This window comes from Tetrao urogallus, assembly GCF_951394365.1.
Source record: "Tetrao urogallus genome assembly, chromosome: 1".
In the NCBI taxonomy this organism is placed as follows: domain Eukaryota; kingdom Metazoa; phylum Chordata; class Aves; order Galliformes; family Phasianidae; genus Tetrao; species Tetrao urogallus.
In genome coordinates this window covers 92,707,244-92,719,890 of record NC_136813.1, presented here as the reverse complement: position 1 = coordinate 92,719,890, position 12,647 = coordinate 92,707,244, and the positions used below count along the sequence as shown (strand labels likewise).

The following is a 12,647-nucleotide window of genomic DNA, read 5'->3' as shown; positions in this document are numbered from 1 at the left end:
AGCTTAAACCGAGAAACTATTGAGATCACAGACTTTCTGTCTGAAGAGTCAAACTGTATTCTTTACTTGCAGACATCTCTCAGTCAGCTGATTAGAAGTGGCAGCAAGTACTGACACCATGAGTTCTTGCAAGCTGACTTACAAACCCACCAAATCCTGACTCCTTATTCCTTTTAATAAGGATTCTTTACAGCACTAGCTGTAAGGTTTGAAAAAAAAGTAAGGCATGTTTTAAAACTACACTCAATATTCCATTCCAATATGCTCTGAGCTATGCTAGACTTTCAATATCTTGTTAGACTATTTTAACTAATTAAGAAAAAAAAATAGCATAAAACTGATTGCATGAAACTTACCCTTTCATCTAAACATGCAGTTTAGATGAGGAAAATTTCAAACAGATTTATGGAACTGTAAGATTATGTGACAATTTATCAATTCAATACACAGTTAATGTTTCTGAGTGAAACCTGGGATTAGGTCATGAAAGAAAACAGACATGGGAGGAAATGACAAATTGAAGGCATTTTTGGAAGTATTTTCTACTGATCATTTGTATGCAGGTCATACTTTGAAATTGAGACTTTCTGGCTGCATTAGGTACAGCTTTTTTCCACAATTACATGTTGGTCTAAGTATTCCATGGATGGTTCATTAAAAGCAAGCCGCAGTGCTGTGACTGTGGAGGAAGTGGACCCCAGGTCCTTGCTCTGCTAGCTCCTGGATCCAATGAGCTTGCCTCTCAGATATCAATGGCACCACTGAAAAATTTGACAGTAATGCAAGTCTAAAATGAGGTGAATTTATCTAGCTTAGGGTTTATCCAGTGTGCCAGACTAAAGAAAATTCTTGCTTATATAGTGTAATTATTCTTTGCACTGAGGAAGCCTGAGCTCTCAGCACTCTGGATTGGTACTAAAGAGTTTTTAAAAATGTAAAGCTTCCAAACTAGAGCAGTATCAACACCTGAACTGGCAACTTGCTGATAGTCCTCCGGTAAATGCCAGAGCAACTGCTCAGCAGGTTTCACAGGCAACAGGCCCTTCCTTTTAAACATGCTGTGATTTTCTTGATGGTGTTGGTATCCTCAGTCCTCATCCAACAGAAGCAGAGGTCCTTGGTTCTCCGACCTTCGCTCTTGTGCTCAGCATCTCCCAGCAACCTGAGATGCTAACAATCATAATACTGCAACAGTTAGTCGCTCTACAGTATTTGAGGTTTCTATAGCACAATAATTTTTAACTCACTTGAGTTGCTCAGTACTGCATATAACACAAAACACTTTCTGCATCAGTGGATCTTACTGTGTTAAAAACAGATTATGTAAAGAAACCCTAGGAGATGGTGAAAGTAGAAAAAGGTTTCAATTGTTATTTACTTTGTGCTACTTTCCACATTATAACGAGACAAACACCAGTTTTTGGGAGCAATTTGAACAAAGCCTGAGATTGGACCATGGACATGGAGGAAAAACAGGCATGGGAAGTGAGGACAAATGGCACTGTTCATCCTGGGATTCTGGAACAGTAAGATGGGAGACGAACACAAAGGAAAAAGATGAGTGTGAATTCCACTTCTGATACTATGGACAAGGGTACAGTGAAGATATCTAAAGAGCAAAAAAAGGTATTGTAGAAATAATGACCCAAATAACACAAATACTATTTGCCAGTACTGTCTGATTGGTGACAGAGAAGTCAAACGGGAAACAAGAAGGACTTGCAGGGGTTTAAGCCATGAGATGATTTTCAACTGTGCGGACTTAAATGTTAATAATGACTGAGCTAATGAAATTGTTTGCCTGCAGGAACTTCATGGGAAAAACAATTCTGGTATCAAAACACCCAACAACAACCAAACCAATTTAAAGTCTTAGAAGCTATAAGGTGTTCCCACAGTAAACATTAAGAAGTGCTGCATTATGTAGCGCATTAAAATACACAAGGATTCATAATTAAACAGTACGTTATTCAAGGCAGAAGAATTTTTATTCTTATTCGCTGTCATGCATTTTAAAAAGGTAACTACACTCAGAATACTTGCCAAGTGAATTCAGCATCACACTGAAGAATGTACCTTTCACTATTAAATTCTGAGCTTAGTCTGGTTTCCAAAGAAAAAAAAAGGATTTAACTGTATGTCTGAGTGCACCTGTATACCCAGTAACTTCTTAATCGCTGACTGAAACCAGTACATTTGGGAAGGGAAGGGAGTAGATAGGCTTCAAAAGGTGTTCTTTCTTTCCCCTTCAAGTTTAATGAAAGCAGACAGTGGGTACAGAATGGATTTCCTTATGTCTCCACTGTGTGAAATGCTGCAGTGAGAGATGTACTGGAAAATTCCTACAGGACAGATGCCACCAGCTGGACCATAGTCTGCTCCTGGCAGTCAGCCTCAACAATTGCACTACAGCGAGCCACAGCTTATTCACCAGGAAACTGAAGTTTAGCATGTCAGCCTGGTCAGAGGTGTGTACTACTTGTCAGCATCTCATGCAATCCAGACAGTTGCTCTCAGCCAGTCAGCACATAACGGATCTGTAGCCATCCTTCAGATACGCCCAGAGTCCTCACCACCATTTCTTCAGGTTCTTATGGCTGGCCAGTCCATTTGAGTTTGCCCATCTCCTTTCTGCTGACTTCTTGATGTTTTCATTTTAGCCCCACTCTCTTCTCTTCCCCTCGTAATCAATATGCTTCCATTTAACTTATTAGTCGACCTCTGCTTGCACCTTAGCCTGGATCTTTGGCTTCTCTGACACCTGGCAATTACCCACTTTGATCACAAAACTGGTTCCTGCTTCACTGCAAGCATGAAGCAGCCCACAGCCTCTCACACATTGTATTGAAGTGAGACTTAGAGGAAAGCACTCACTCACAGAGAACTGAACAAGGTGTGCGATCAAAACTTACTCTCAGAGGAGGCAGAGCTAAACCAGTGATTTCAAAACATATCTGAAATACTTCACTGTCTGCACAGCCCAGCTATGCTTGATCCACAAAGCACAGAATTACATGGAGAAAACTTCTGTAACTCTGGTGTTTGTAAAACTAGCACTCTTCTGCAGGAACAAACCTCCACTGCTGGGATTAACTTAGCACTAATGAGGATGGACTTGAACTGGTAAAGGAAAACAAGCACAAGAAAAGGAACTTGAACAACATCATCAGAGTTCCTTATGTTTCTAATTAATTGGCTCTGGCACCCAAGTGAACCACCGATTCCAGATTATACATTAATTATTAAAACATTAGGCAGCCACTTCAATACATTTGCCCATGAGCAACATAAAGTGTTCCTCAGGGAAGACATCATCACTAGCTAGTTGCATTGCTGTGTATACACAAATATTTGTGCAGTACATTCCATATGACCAAGAAAACCCAAAACCAACATATTAGATCTATAGCCATTTTCATGCCAGCAATAAAAAGCTCTTTAATGAAAACATTTATTCTATCATGACACATCTGACAACTTATCTGCCTTTGCTCATTCTCATTGTAAGATACTCATAAGATGCTGGAATTTATTTTTATCTGTTTTTAAAGAGAAATAAGTTCAACTCTGAATTATATTGTGTGACTATATTGGCATTTAAGTCAGAACTATTTGATCAAAGAGACACAGCAGGCAGACCAGTTCTAAAACTTCACAGTTGAGACCTTTACCATTCTTACATCAGAAATATGCCGATTTTCAATGAATAAAATGAAAGAATCATCATAAAATACAGTTGAGAATACTCTGTGGTTTCTCCCACTATTGTTCCTACCTTCATTTTCAGTATTGGCTGGAACAGAATCAACACCAAAGGGATGCCATGGCTGAAGGTCATCTAGACTGAACTCTCCATCCACTGGGAGAAGTTCAACTGTGGTCTTAGTTTCTGTCAATGAAGGCATGAGAGCATCATTTCCATAGCTGATTCTGGGTTCGCTGATCATATTGGCCAGGACATCATCAGAGTAGTTTTGTTCTTTCTGAAGCAATTCATCTGCAAGGAAATGAACACAGAAATGATCTGAAAAAAACTGCATTTCTGAGCATCTATTTCCAGGGTTATTGTAGTACAAATTTACAGTCATGAGACCTACTTTATCATGATAAAGAAAAACATCAAGATTTGGAATAGTTGAAACTCTGAGGAGTACCACTGCTAAGTAAAGCATTTTTTAAACATCAACCAGAACTGTTCCATACTGTTACCCACGTAACACCACAGATCACAGCGTGTGCTTCACAAGTCCCTAGATTCTTTCCCATTTCTTTTAAAAGAAGCACAAATCAATTCCTTTCAACTCAACACATTCCCATACCTCAACATGCAAGAGGTCCACAGGAAAGACTGTCTTTGCTATTTTCCCTTCTTTTGAAATGCTCACTTACAAAAGCTCAGCCTTGTTCTTAAATCCTAAATCACTGCAACAGTTACTGTATTAAATTGGGCTCACTATAACACTGAATCTGAAGAAACATTTGTTCTTTTAACGATGTAACTTTACTAACATGGAAATAGTTCTTTTCTAACAATCTTAAATTACAATAAGCAATAAGCATCTGTACATAAAATTTCACAAACAACCAGGATCTAAAGCTCTGCAATATTATCTACTTCGTTTTGTTTTGGTTTTTTTTTGTGGTTTCTTTTGGGACTACAGTAAAGTGAGAACAATGAAAGCACTTTCCAACTCCAACAGATTATTGAACTCAGTGTTAAAAATATGCTTGAAGGTTCTTTGGGTGCGCTTCATTATTCCAACTCCTTTCTTAGATCAAAGTTCATCCACTCTTGATCTTCTCCTTTGTTGTATTTTTTTTTTTTTTCAGTAGAGGTACATTACTTGCACATACTCTGAAGGAACTTGGTGCACAAAACCACTTTCTAGTAAGCAAGTGCTATGAAGAAGGTAAGTAACTGCTAATAATACATCAACATACTTAGTATGCAGCTGTTGAAAGTTCTAAATAGTTCAGAATTGAAGCCTGTAAGTGTTAACACTAGTCAAGTCCAAGTGTTTGCACATGAGTACACACGTGACAGTTGATAATACAAAAGCTTTTCTTAGGACTTGCTTCTCTTTTGAATTCATTAGTGACTAAGTCAAGTCACTGTTATTGCTTCACATCCACATATGAAACCTGTAGCAAATCAGGGACAGGAATCATCACAGTATTTTGCTAGACCGTTTACGTAGCTCTGTAAGGGCTCTCTCATTTCCTAGCATCACCAATGAGAAATTGCATCTACATTTCTAAATACACCAGAGCTTTACAGACATCAGTGAAATCTTTTCAATCATATTTCCCTCTTGAGCGTACACAACAGCATACCACCACAGCAGCAAACAGAACCTACACAGTAGCCCTCAACAAGGATTGCCACCAACTCAAGAGCATTAGATTTGGCACTGCTTCACTACCTCTCTCAGTGATGATATATCTCGGCTTTGCAAAGCCTAGATATATAAAATATATATATAAATCTCTTAGAGCTGATGAAACTACTACTACACCGGAGTCAGAACATCAAAGTTACAACCCAAACCCTGGGGCCAGCACAGGTCTTAAATCTTGCAAATTGACGTTTCAATACCAATTTTCCTACTGAAGCAGTAATCACATTAGTAGACAGTAAGCCAACATTACTGTTAATGTGTACAGAAAATTAAATTCTGTCAGTGAATTTGTTCATAAGAAGGACTTAGTAGGACAGCACACAATTCCTGCTGAACACTGAATTATTTTTCCATTCATGTTCACTTTCTTGAAAACAATATTATTTCATAAGTTGTAACTTGATATTCTAAGCAGACATTGTATCACATGGTATACGTTAATTTTTATTAGTTGCAGGAGATGAGACTTATCAAAAAAGGAGCTAGATGTTAAAAAGCCTGGTTTCCAAGTGCCGGGTGCCTTGCAGGGAGTCAGGGGTAACACCTGCTTAGCACATTATGATACCAAGTTATGGCTGATCACAGAAAAGATGAGTATCACTGGGGATCTAAGCACTTGCAACCCAGAAACTGCTTTGAGGCACAACCTGCCTCATCCTCTCTGTCCTCCCAGTGCCTGCGGATTCTGTGAGACAGATGCAGAGAGCTGCAGCCTCGGCAGCAGAGGCACAGAGGTGCTGTGCCTCGCACACCCCTTTTTTTCTCCAGGTAGTGTCAATCCTTCATGACTTGTGCACCAGCACAATGCTTTTCCTGCCTTGTTTCTCTCTGCTGATGCACACTGTGTGACCTACAGACAGCTCCTGCCCTTGGAGAGTAACATGCCTGGAGGGGAGGGAGCAGGGGGTGTAGGATCTGCTCTCCAGCATGGAGACCCATGCTCAAGGGGAAGGCCACTGCAGAAACACAGGAGGACCCATCGAGCTGCAGAGATGAGTGCCAGACTCACATCATTAATACTGTCGCTACAGAGGCTGCAAGGGACAAGTACGTAAAAGCTCTCAGTGCTGCCCAACTGGGTGTGAGTTGTCACCAGCTCTTGCAGGCTCCATTGTTTGCTACTCAGCTGTGGCACACAACACAAACTTCAACCAACTCGCGTGAGGCAAACAGATATTACAATAAGCAGATTATGATTGCATTCACTTGACAAGCAGGGAGACAATGGCCAAAATGAATCAGCCCATCTGACACGATGGCAATGAACTATGGTGAAAAATGAGAAGCTCTTGGCTTAAGAACTGTGCTTGAGTCCATCAGACCAAGGCATCTGAGTCTGCATTGAGTAAACGATTTGCAAACAATTGTTTCAATCTCCGAGCTGTTAAAAAAGTTTGCCCTAGGATTTCCAGTTATTGATGCTAGCTGGCAAATCCCAAGATTGATTCTTTCAGCGTTGATTTTGTTCAAAGTATCGATGTCTACTTGCATCACCAGCTACGCTAATGGAAAGCCATATAGCCTCATTGTTACCCATCAATAAAGTACTCCCTCCCTTCCTCACAGTTGCCAGTTCAATTTCCCCACCCCACAAAAGACAATTCCCTAAATAAGTAGAGAGTACAGATGCAGCTGGAGGCTAGGATGTGCATTCAAGGCTGTTTCAGGGGTTTTCTTTGTGCAGTGAATGTCTTCATTATTAGGCGCTGAAAATATACAGATTCTAGGCTGCTTTTCAAAATTTCATCTCCCCTCAAACCAACAAGACAAAAACCCTCATGACAATCTTCCTATTATAGACTTGTTGCTCTACTCATTATCTCTTTGTAACATTCAGTTAAGTCCTGCCAGAGAAAAATAAGGAGGATGTTGAAACATTTTTTTACATTTTGAGAGCACAGCTCAACAGTAACCACAACTTCACAGAAACAAAACGAAACAAAACAAAACAAACAACAAAAAACCCACTAAGTTGAGACTTCAAATCTCCCAGCAGCTGGTTTTGGTGTGAAAGTGCAACTGCTCTACTAACAGGAAGCCTGGGATTTGCAGCACAGCCACCTTCAGGCATGCAAACTCGTCCTTCATAGGATGAAAGAGGCTCAGTTACACTCTTCAATAAAATACTTCTTAGACTTACTGGCATTTGTAAGGAAGTTTCACTCATTCTTACACTCACTGTGGGCATTCCCCCATGGGTTATTACCACTAAACAGTAGCATCAAGAAAAACTGAAGCAAAATATCTTTGGGAACATTAGATACAAGACTAAGACCACTGCAAACTCCTTTCTAGACTAGTCTCTTCTCTACTTCTCTGGAAAAGAGAAACACGGAGCAGAAGAAAATAAATTCATTGGAAACATCTGGTGGACGTTGGGTTGTTTGAAAGCAGTTCATTTACAATATCCCATGACCATACCCTTGGCAGATTGGCTTTGTAAGAGCACTTTAATAGTGAATACCATGCCAAAACTATTAGAGCAACACAGATCAAGATATTCTGTCACACTTTGTTGGTATACAATACTGTTTACCACATTGGACTCTGCTGTACGTAATCCTAGCTGGCATAGATACAATGAAAAAAGTTTAACAGAGAACATCTTTACTTGCTGCTCTAGAACACAAGCTGTTCACTAATTATCTTTCAAGTAATCATTTTTACTTAAATGATTATTTATTTAAAATTTCCAAAATTATGTATTTAAAATTTCCCAAAGTATTTACATCATTGCTTTGCTTTATTTTCTTTTGTTGGATACCTACAGACAAAAAGCTCTGACCTCATTATGGCAAGCACAATTCTTGTATATGCTTAAAAAGTAACTTCAAAATTGGTAGTTAGTTAGAATTTTGGAAGTTCTGTATGTCAATTTAAGGTTTAAAATCAAATTAGAACAGAAATGCACTCAAAACACCTAAGTACTAATTAAGACACCTTCAAATTACATACATGCCATAGTTTCACTCCATAAGCAAACTTCCTTTTAAAAACCACATATACGTGATAGACTGCATATCGATCCAGCAAATAAAGGTTTGGGAACCAATTCAAATAAACTGGTGCAAAAGCAGAGTCGTATTGCTTCATAATCACCCTTATCAGTCAGCACTCACTGACAAATAAGCATGTGGTCCTCTCAAAGTTATAGCTGCTTTTGAGCACGTTTTCAAAATGACAAATTTAGAAGTGTCAGCAACCACCTTACTGTTCCCAATGGCAAAAATTAGGAGCATCTGAGTCACAGTGATTGCTTCATTTGCACATGTATTATCTTATACCATTTGGAAGATAGTTTAAATCAAGCAAATGTTTTATGTCATAATTAGGATTACTAAGAGCAATTACACAATCATTTATAATAATGCATGTGGTAAGACGTAACATGGTTAGATGCAGCTTTCAGTTGTATGCCTACTTTATGGCTACTTTTATGCCTTTAGGCCTACTTTATGGCATACTAATTCAGTATGCCACAGTTCATAATCCTCAACACAAGTGTTTGCCCAAAGAAATAGCATGGATGTAATATAGTTAGTTTTTAACTAAATCTGAATGTCTGAATTTTGTCAGCTATATAAATCAAAACATCCCAAACTGGTAAATGTTAAAACAATACCTCCTTAGAGCCTTTGTATTAGTGAATACTTTAAAACAAAATATAACATTATTTACCTGAACATCTGCATTTGTATTAGAGCTCCTGTATAAACTGACAACACATACTTCTAAACATCAATTATACTGGTAGTATTGCCACAAAACTAATGCAAACAAACAAATGTATTTCACATTCAGGAAGCACAAACATTTCTCCAGAAGACACCTGTAGTGAGACACATGGGAATTACAGGCTTGTGTAAGCAACTCTGTAATGCAAAGTGAGGATCTGACCATGAGTGAGGATTTCATAGGTAACTTTTCCATTCCAAAGTGCTTTCTGTACCTGCAGTGAATGCAGATTCTACAAGGTAGTTAAGTCAGTCGTATATCCTGTAGGTTTCACATACAAAGTTTATCGCATCAAGCAGGATTTTCTCCTTTGAGATGAAAGGAAAGAATATGCCAGGAAATAGTGTCTATTTCCTCCAGCCTCTGTCCAAGTTAGAAGAAATTTCAAGCACGTGCTTAAATTTAATCCTACTTGGTTGTACCAAGCCATAAAGAGCTAAGCTCCACTAAATTCCAAGCATGTAATTACTTTAAGGTGTTCTGCTGAATCAAGTATCATATGACGATGTTGCATACTGCTAGATGTCATAATTATCAAGCTGCAAAACATAATTATGTGCTGTTCAGTGTTGAACTAATGCATTTTAGTGGTACAAGACAAATATAATCTAGGAATTGATTCTGATGACAACTTTATTAAAAGCGACCTGTCTACAGGAAGGCATGAGTGGTTTCATTTGTCTGTAGGCTTTGAAGATGATGATAAAAGAGTGATGAGAAATATCAATCCTGTGAAACACTGGAAATGAACCCTGCCTATAATGTCTGATCTATACTGACAAAGAAATTTCATTACCTGATCCATCAGATCTAAACTTTCTTATGTCTAGCCTGTGGAATTACATCACAGGTCCCCTTATCTGGAAACTTTTACACTGCATTATGTCTTTGTTGGGGTTAAAATGAGACTGAAAGAACAACCACCATGGAAAACAGCATTTCACAGTTCTTACTTTCTGTTCTGTAGAAACATCACCACTAAGGCAAAAGTAAATAGCAGAAGTAGCAGCAGCACTTTTTCAGACTTAGAAGATTCTTATGTGTATGGCAATGTCTTTCCATAAGGTGAAAAGGCTCTTCAAGTTCTCATAAAATGACATTTGAGGTATCATGAAACAGCTGACTTATATTTTTTCCTCTTGAAGTAAGTTAATAAAAGAACCATCCCAGGGCCCTTAAAAACATCCCGCTGTCTAAAAATTGAAGTTTAAAGAAAATACACCTCTTAACTTGAGAACAGCTGTAATATTTAGAAATATATTAAAAAGAATGGCTGTAATATAAAAAGAATGCTTCTAATCCATTAAAAAAATTACAAATTTCATTTTTTTCTGTTTCTTACAGCTTCTGCCACTTCAGCATACATAGATTTCAACGCTTCCCAAATCGTATTATAAAAACAATCCATATGAGTACCCTCCTGTAAACAGATGCATGTAATAATGCCCCACTTAAATTTGCGTCTCGGACTCATTTGACTTAAATTGTAAAAAAAAAAAAAAAAAAAAAAAAAAAAAAAAAAAAAAAGAGAGAGAGAGAAAAAAGAGAAAAAAAAGATGTTTAACTTAGATACAAATTGATTGCCTTACAAGTGGATCATATTACAAAAAAAATTTCTGGCATTAAACAGTTCAAAGCATGAGAAAGTCTGGAAAACCCAATTCAGCAAAACACTTACCAGCTGGTTTTATTACTATGCAGTGATTAATCTCAATACGACCGAGGTTTTCCCCTTAGAGATGGAATGCAATGCCAATTCAGTTTTGTACGTGGCTGTGCAATTTCAGAGAGGCTTGGAGAGAAGTGCCTGAGAATTTCCACACCACTACACTGGTGAAGAATCAGAAACATCCACCTGCCATTTTTCCCACAGCTGGTTATAAATCTCTTGAAATTCTGCCTATTTTGTATGAAGGCTGCTGTGGAATTCTTTGCCTTCAGTGAAAGAATGCTGTAATTAGTGTAAGCTCTTAGCTACTCAACAGCTAAATACACTGTAGATAAATATTGATATATGGCTATACATAGGTGCACATTTATAGTTTGTTTTAACAGTGAGTCATCTAAATCATGACTGCATTTCCCCTTTAATTAAAAACAGAGTATTGCACAAAATATGTGGGACAGAAAAACACCAGAAGCTTATGTTACCTCTGGAAAAAAAAAAGTCATTAAATAAAACTAAAAGACACTGCTCTTCACTTTCATGACTTCAAGACTTTTTAACCGTTTCTGTTGTTTCTCTGCTGCTCACATCCACTTCATTAAACTTGGTTAACGTAGTAATTTTGTCCATGAGACAATTCACTATTCACAGCCACAAAAGCTCTGGAGTAAACATAAAAAAAACGCTACTTCCATGTTGCAGCATTCCTTTTGGTATAAAATTTGAATAGAGTACAACTTTTTTTATGCTGAGCACCACATTTTAGAGACTGGGATCTCTACGTTCTAGCATGTGAAAAGTTCCTCTCTGAGTAAGATGATGACAACCAAACGTCAACTCAGGCAAAACGGTACTTAAAAAAAAATACCTGGAGAAAAAAATGAATTGAAACTATTTTGTGATCAAGAATATACACTGTATGGAGATTGCTCCAAAGCTAATGCCTCCAATTTATTTCCATTACAACAAATGGAACATTTTTTTCTGACAACAAAGAGCACAATAACACTGTCTGACAGAGCAAATTCTCAGCGACAAAACACTATTTTTTAACGTAGTCACCACAATTCTTGCCAGCTATGAACAAGGGCCTGCATGCTGCACTCATAAAAATCTGCACCAGCAGAGGTGACCGCTGGCATTACTGCTGAAATGCAACACCCACCCCTCACTGCACTCACATCCCCTGTTTGGTCTCCAGAAATGCTCAGCAAGAGTCAGTGAATGAGGGTGCCATTTTTTCTGCATAGAGGAATGCAGTGACACACCTTTGCTTCATCCATACTGCCATGTCAGGCGCCATTCTGTCCACCTCTGATGTTGTGGGCCAGCACAATATAATTGAAAGCTGTACTTTTAGAGCAGCCCTCATATAGCATAATCCCGATCCACATCAGGCACTGTGCTATTTATATCTAAGTTATTTAACTATCAGCCATATTTATTTGCCAATCTTATAATAGATGGTAAAACCCAAAACTAGAATACAGCCTAAAACTCCTTCTAACACCTGAAAGAAGTTACCTATTATTTTATATAAACTCTTCTACAGGTCACTATACAAATCCCACAGATTTTTTTATTTTTTTCTGATGCGTACCAAACTCTTTGGACAGCTTGGAAACCATTAAATATTCCATAAAAATACACACATTTGAGCATTTTGAAGTTCTAATTTGTTGTGTCTGATTCCCTTGGACTTAAGAGAGCACTGTATATTTGACTCACTCACAGTAACTTAAATCAGAACTAAATGGAACTGCACAGCATCTGCTTCAGACAACATATATTTTGCCTATTTCTAAGTCCAGTTTTAGCGCTTGATAGGCTAAATATAACTTAGGCTA

The 12,647-nt window shown here is 38.1% G+C and overlaps 1 protein-coding gene across 5 annotated transcripts in view; it reads right to left on the bottom strand.

The window, feature by feature from the left end:
- Nucleotides 1–12,647, bottom strand: part of APP (amyloid beta precursor protein) — a gene marked incomplete at both ends in the record, with an annotated part of 202,543 nt that overhangs the window by 19,396 nt on the left and 170,500 nt on the right. For all 5 annotated transcript variants that reach the window (XM_079537866.1, XM_079537867.1, XM_079537868.1 and 2 more), the window contains one exon: nt 3,776–3,997. In XM_079537866.1, the coding sequence (XP_079393992.1) occupies nt 3,776–3,997 (222 nt within the window). The remainder of the gene's footprint in view (nt 1–3,775; nt 3,998–12,647) is intronic.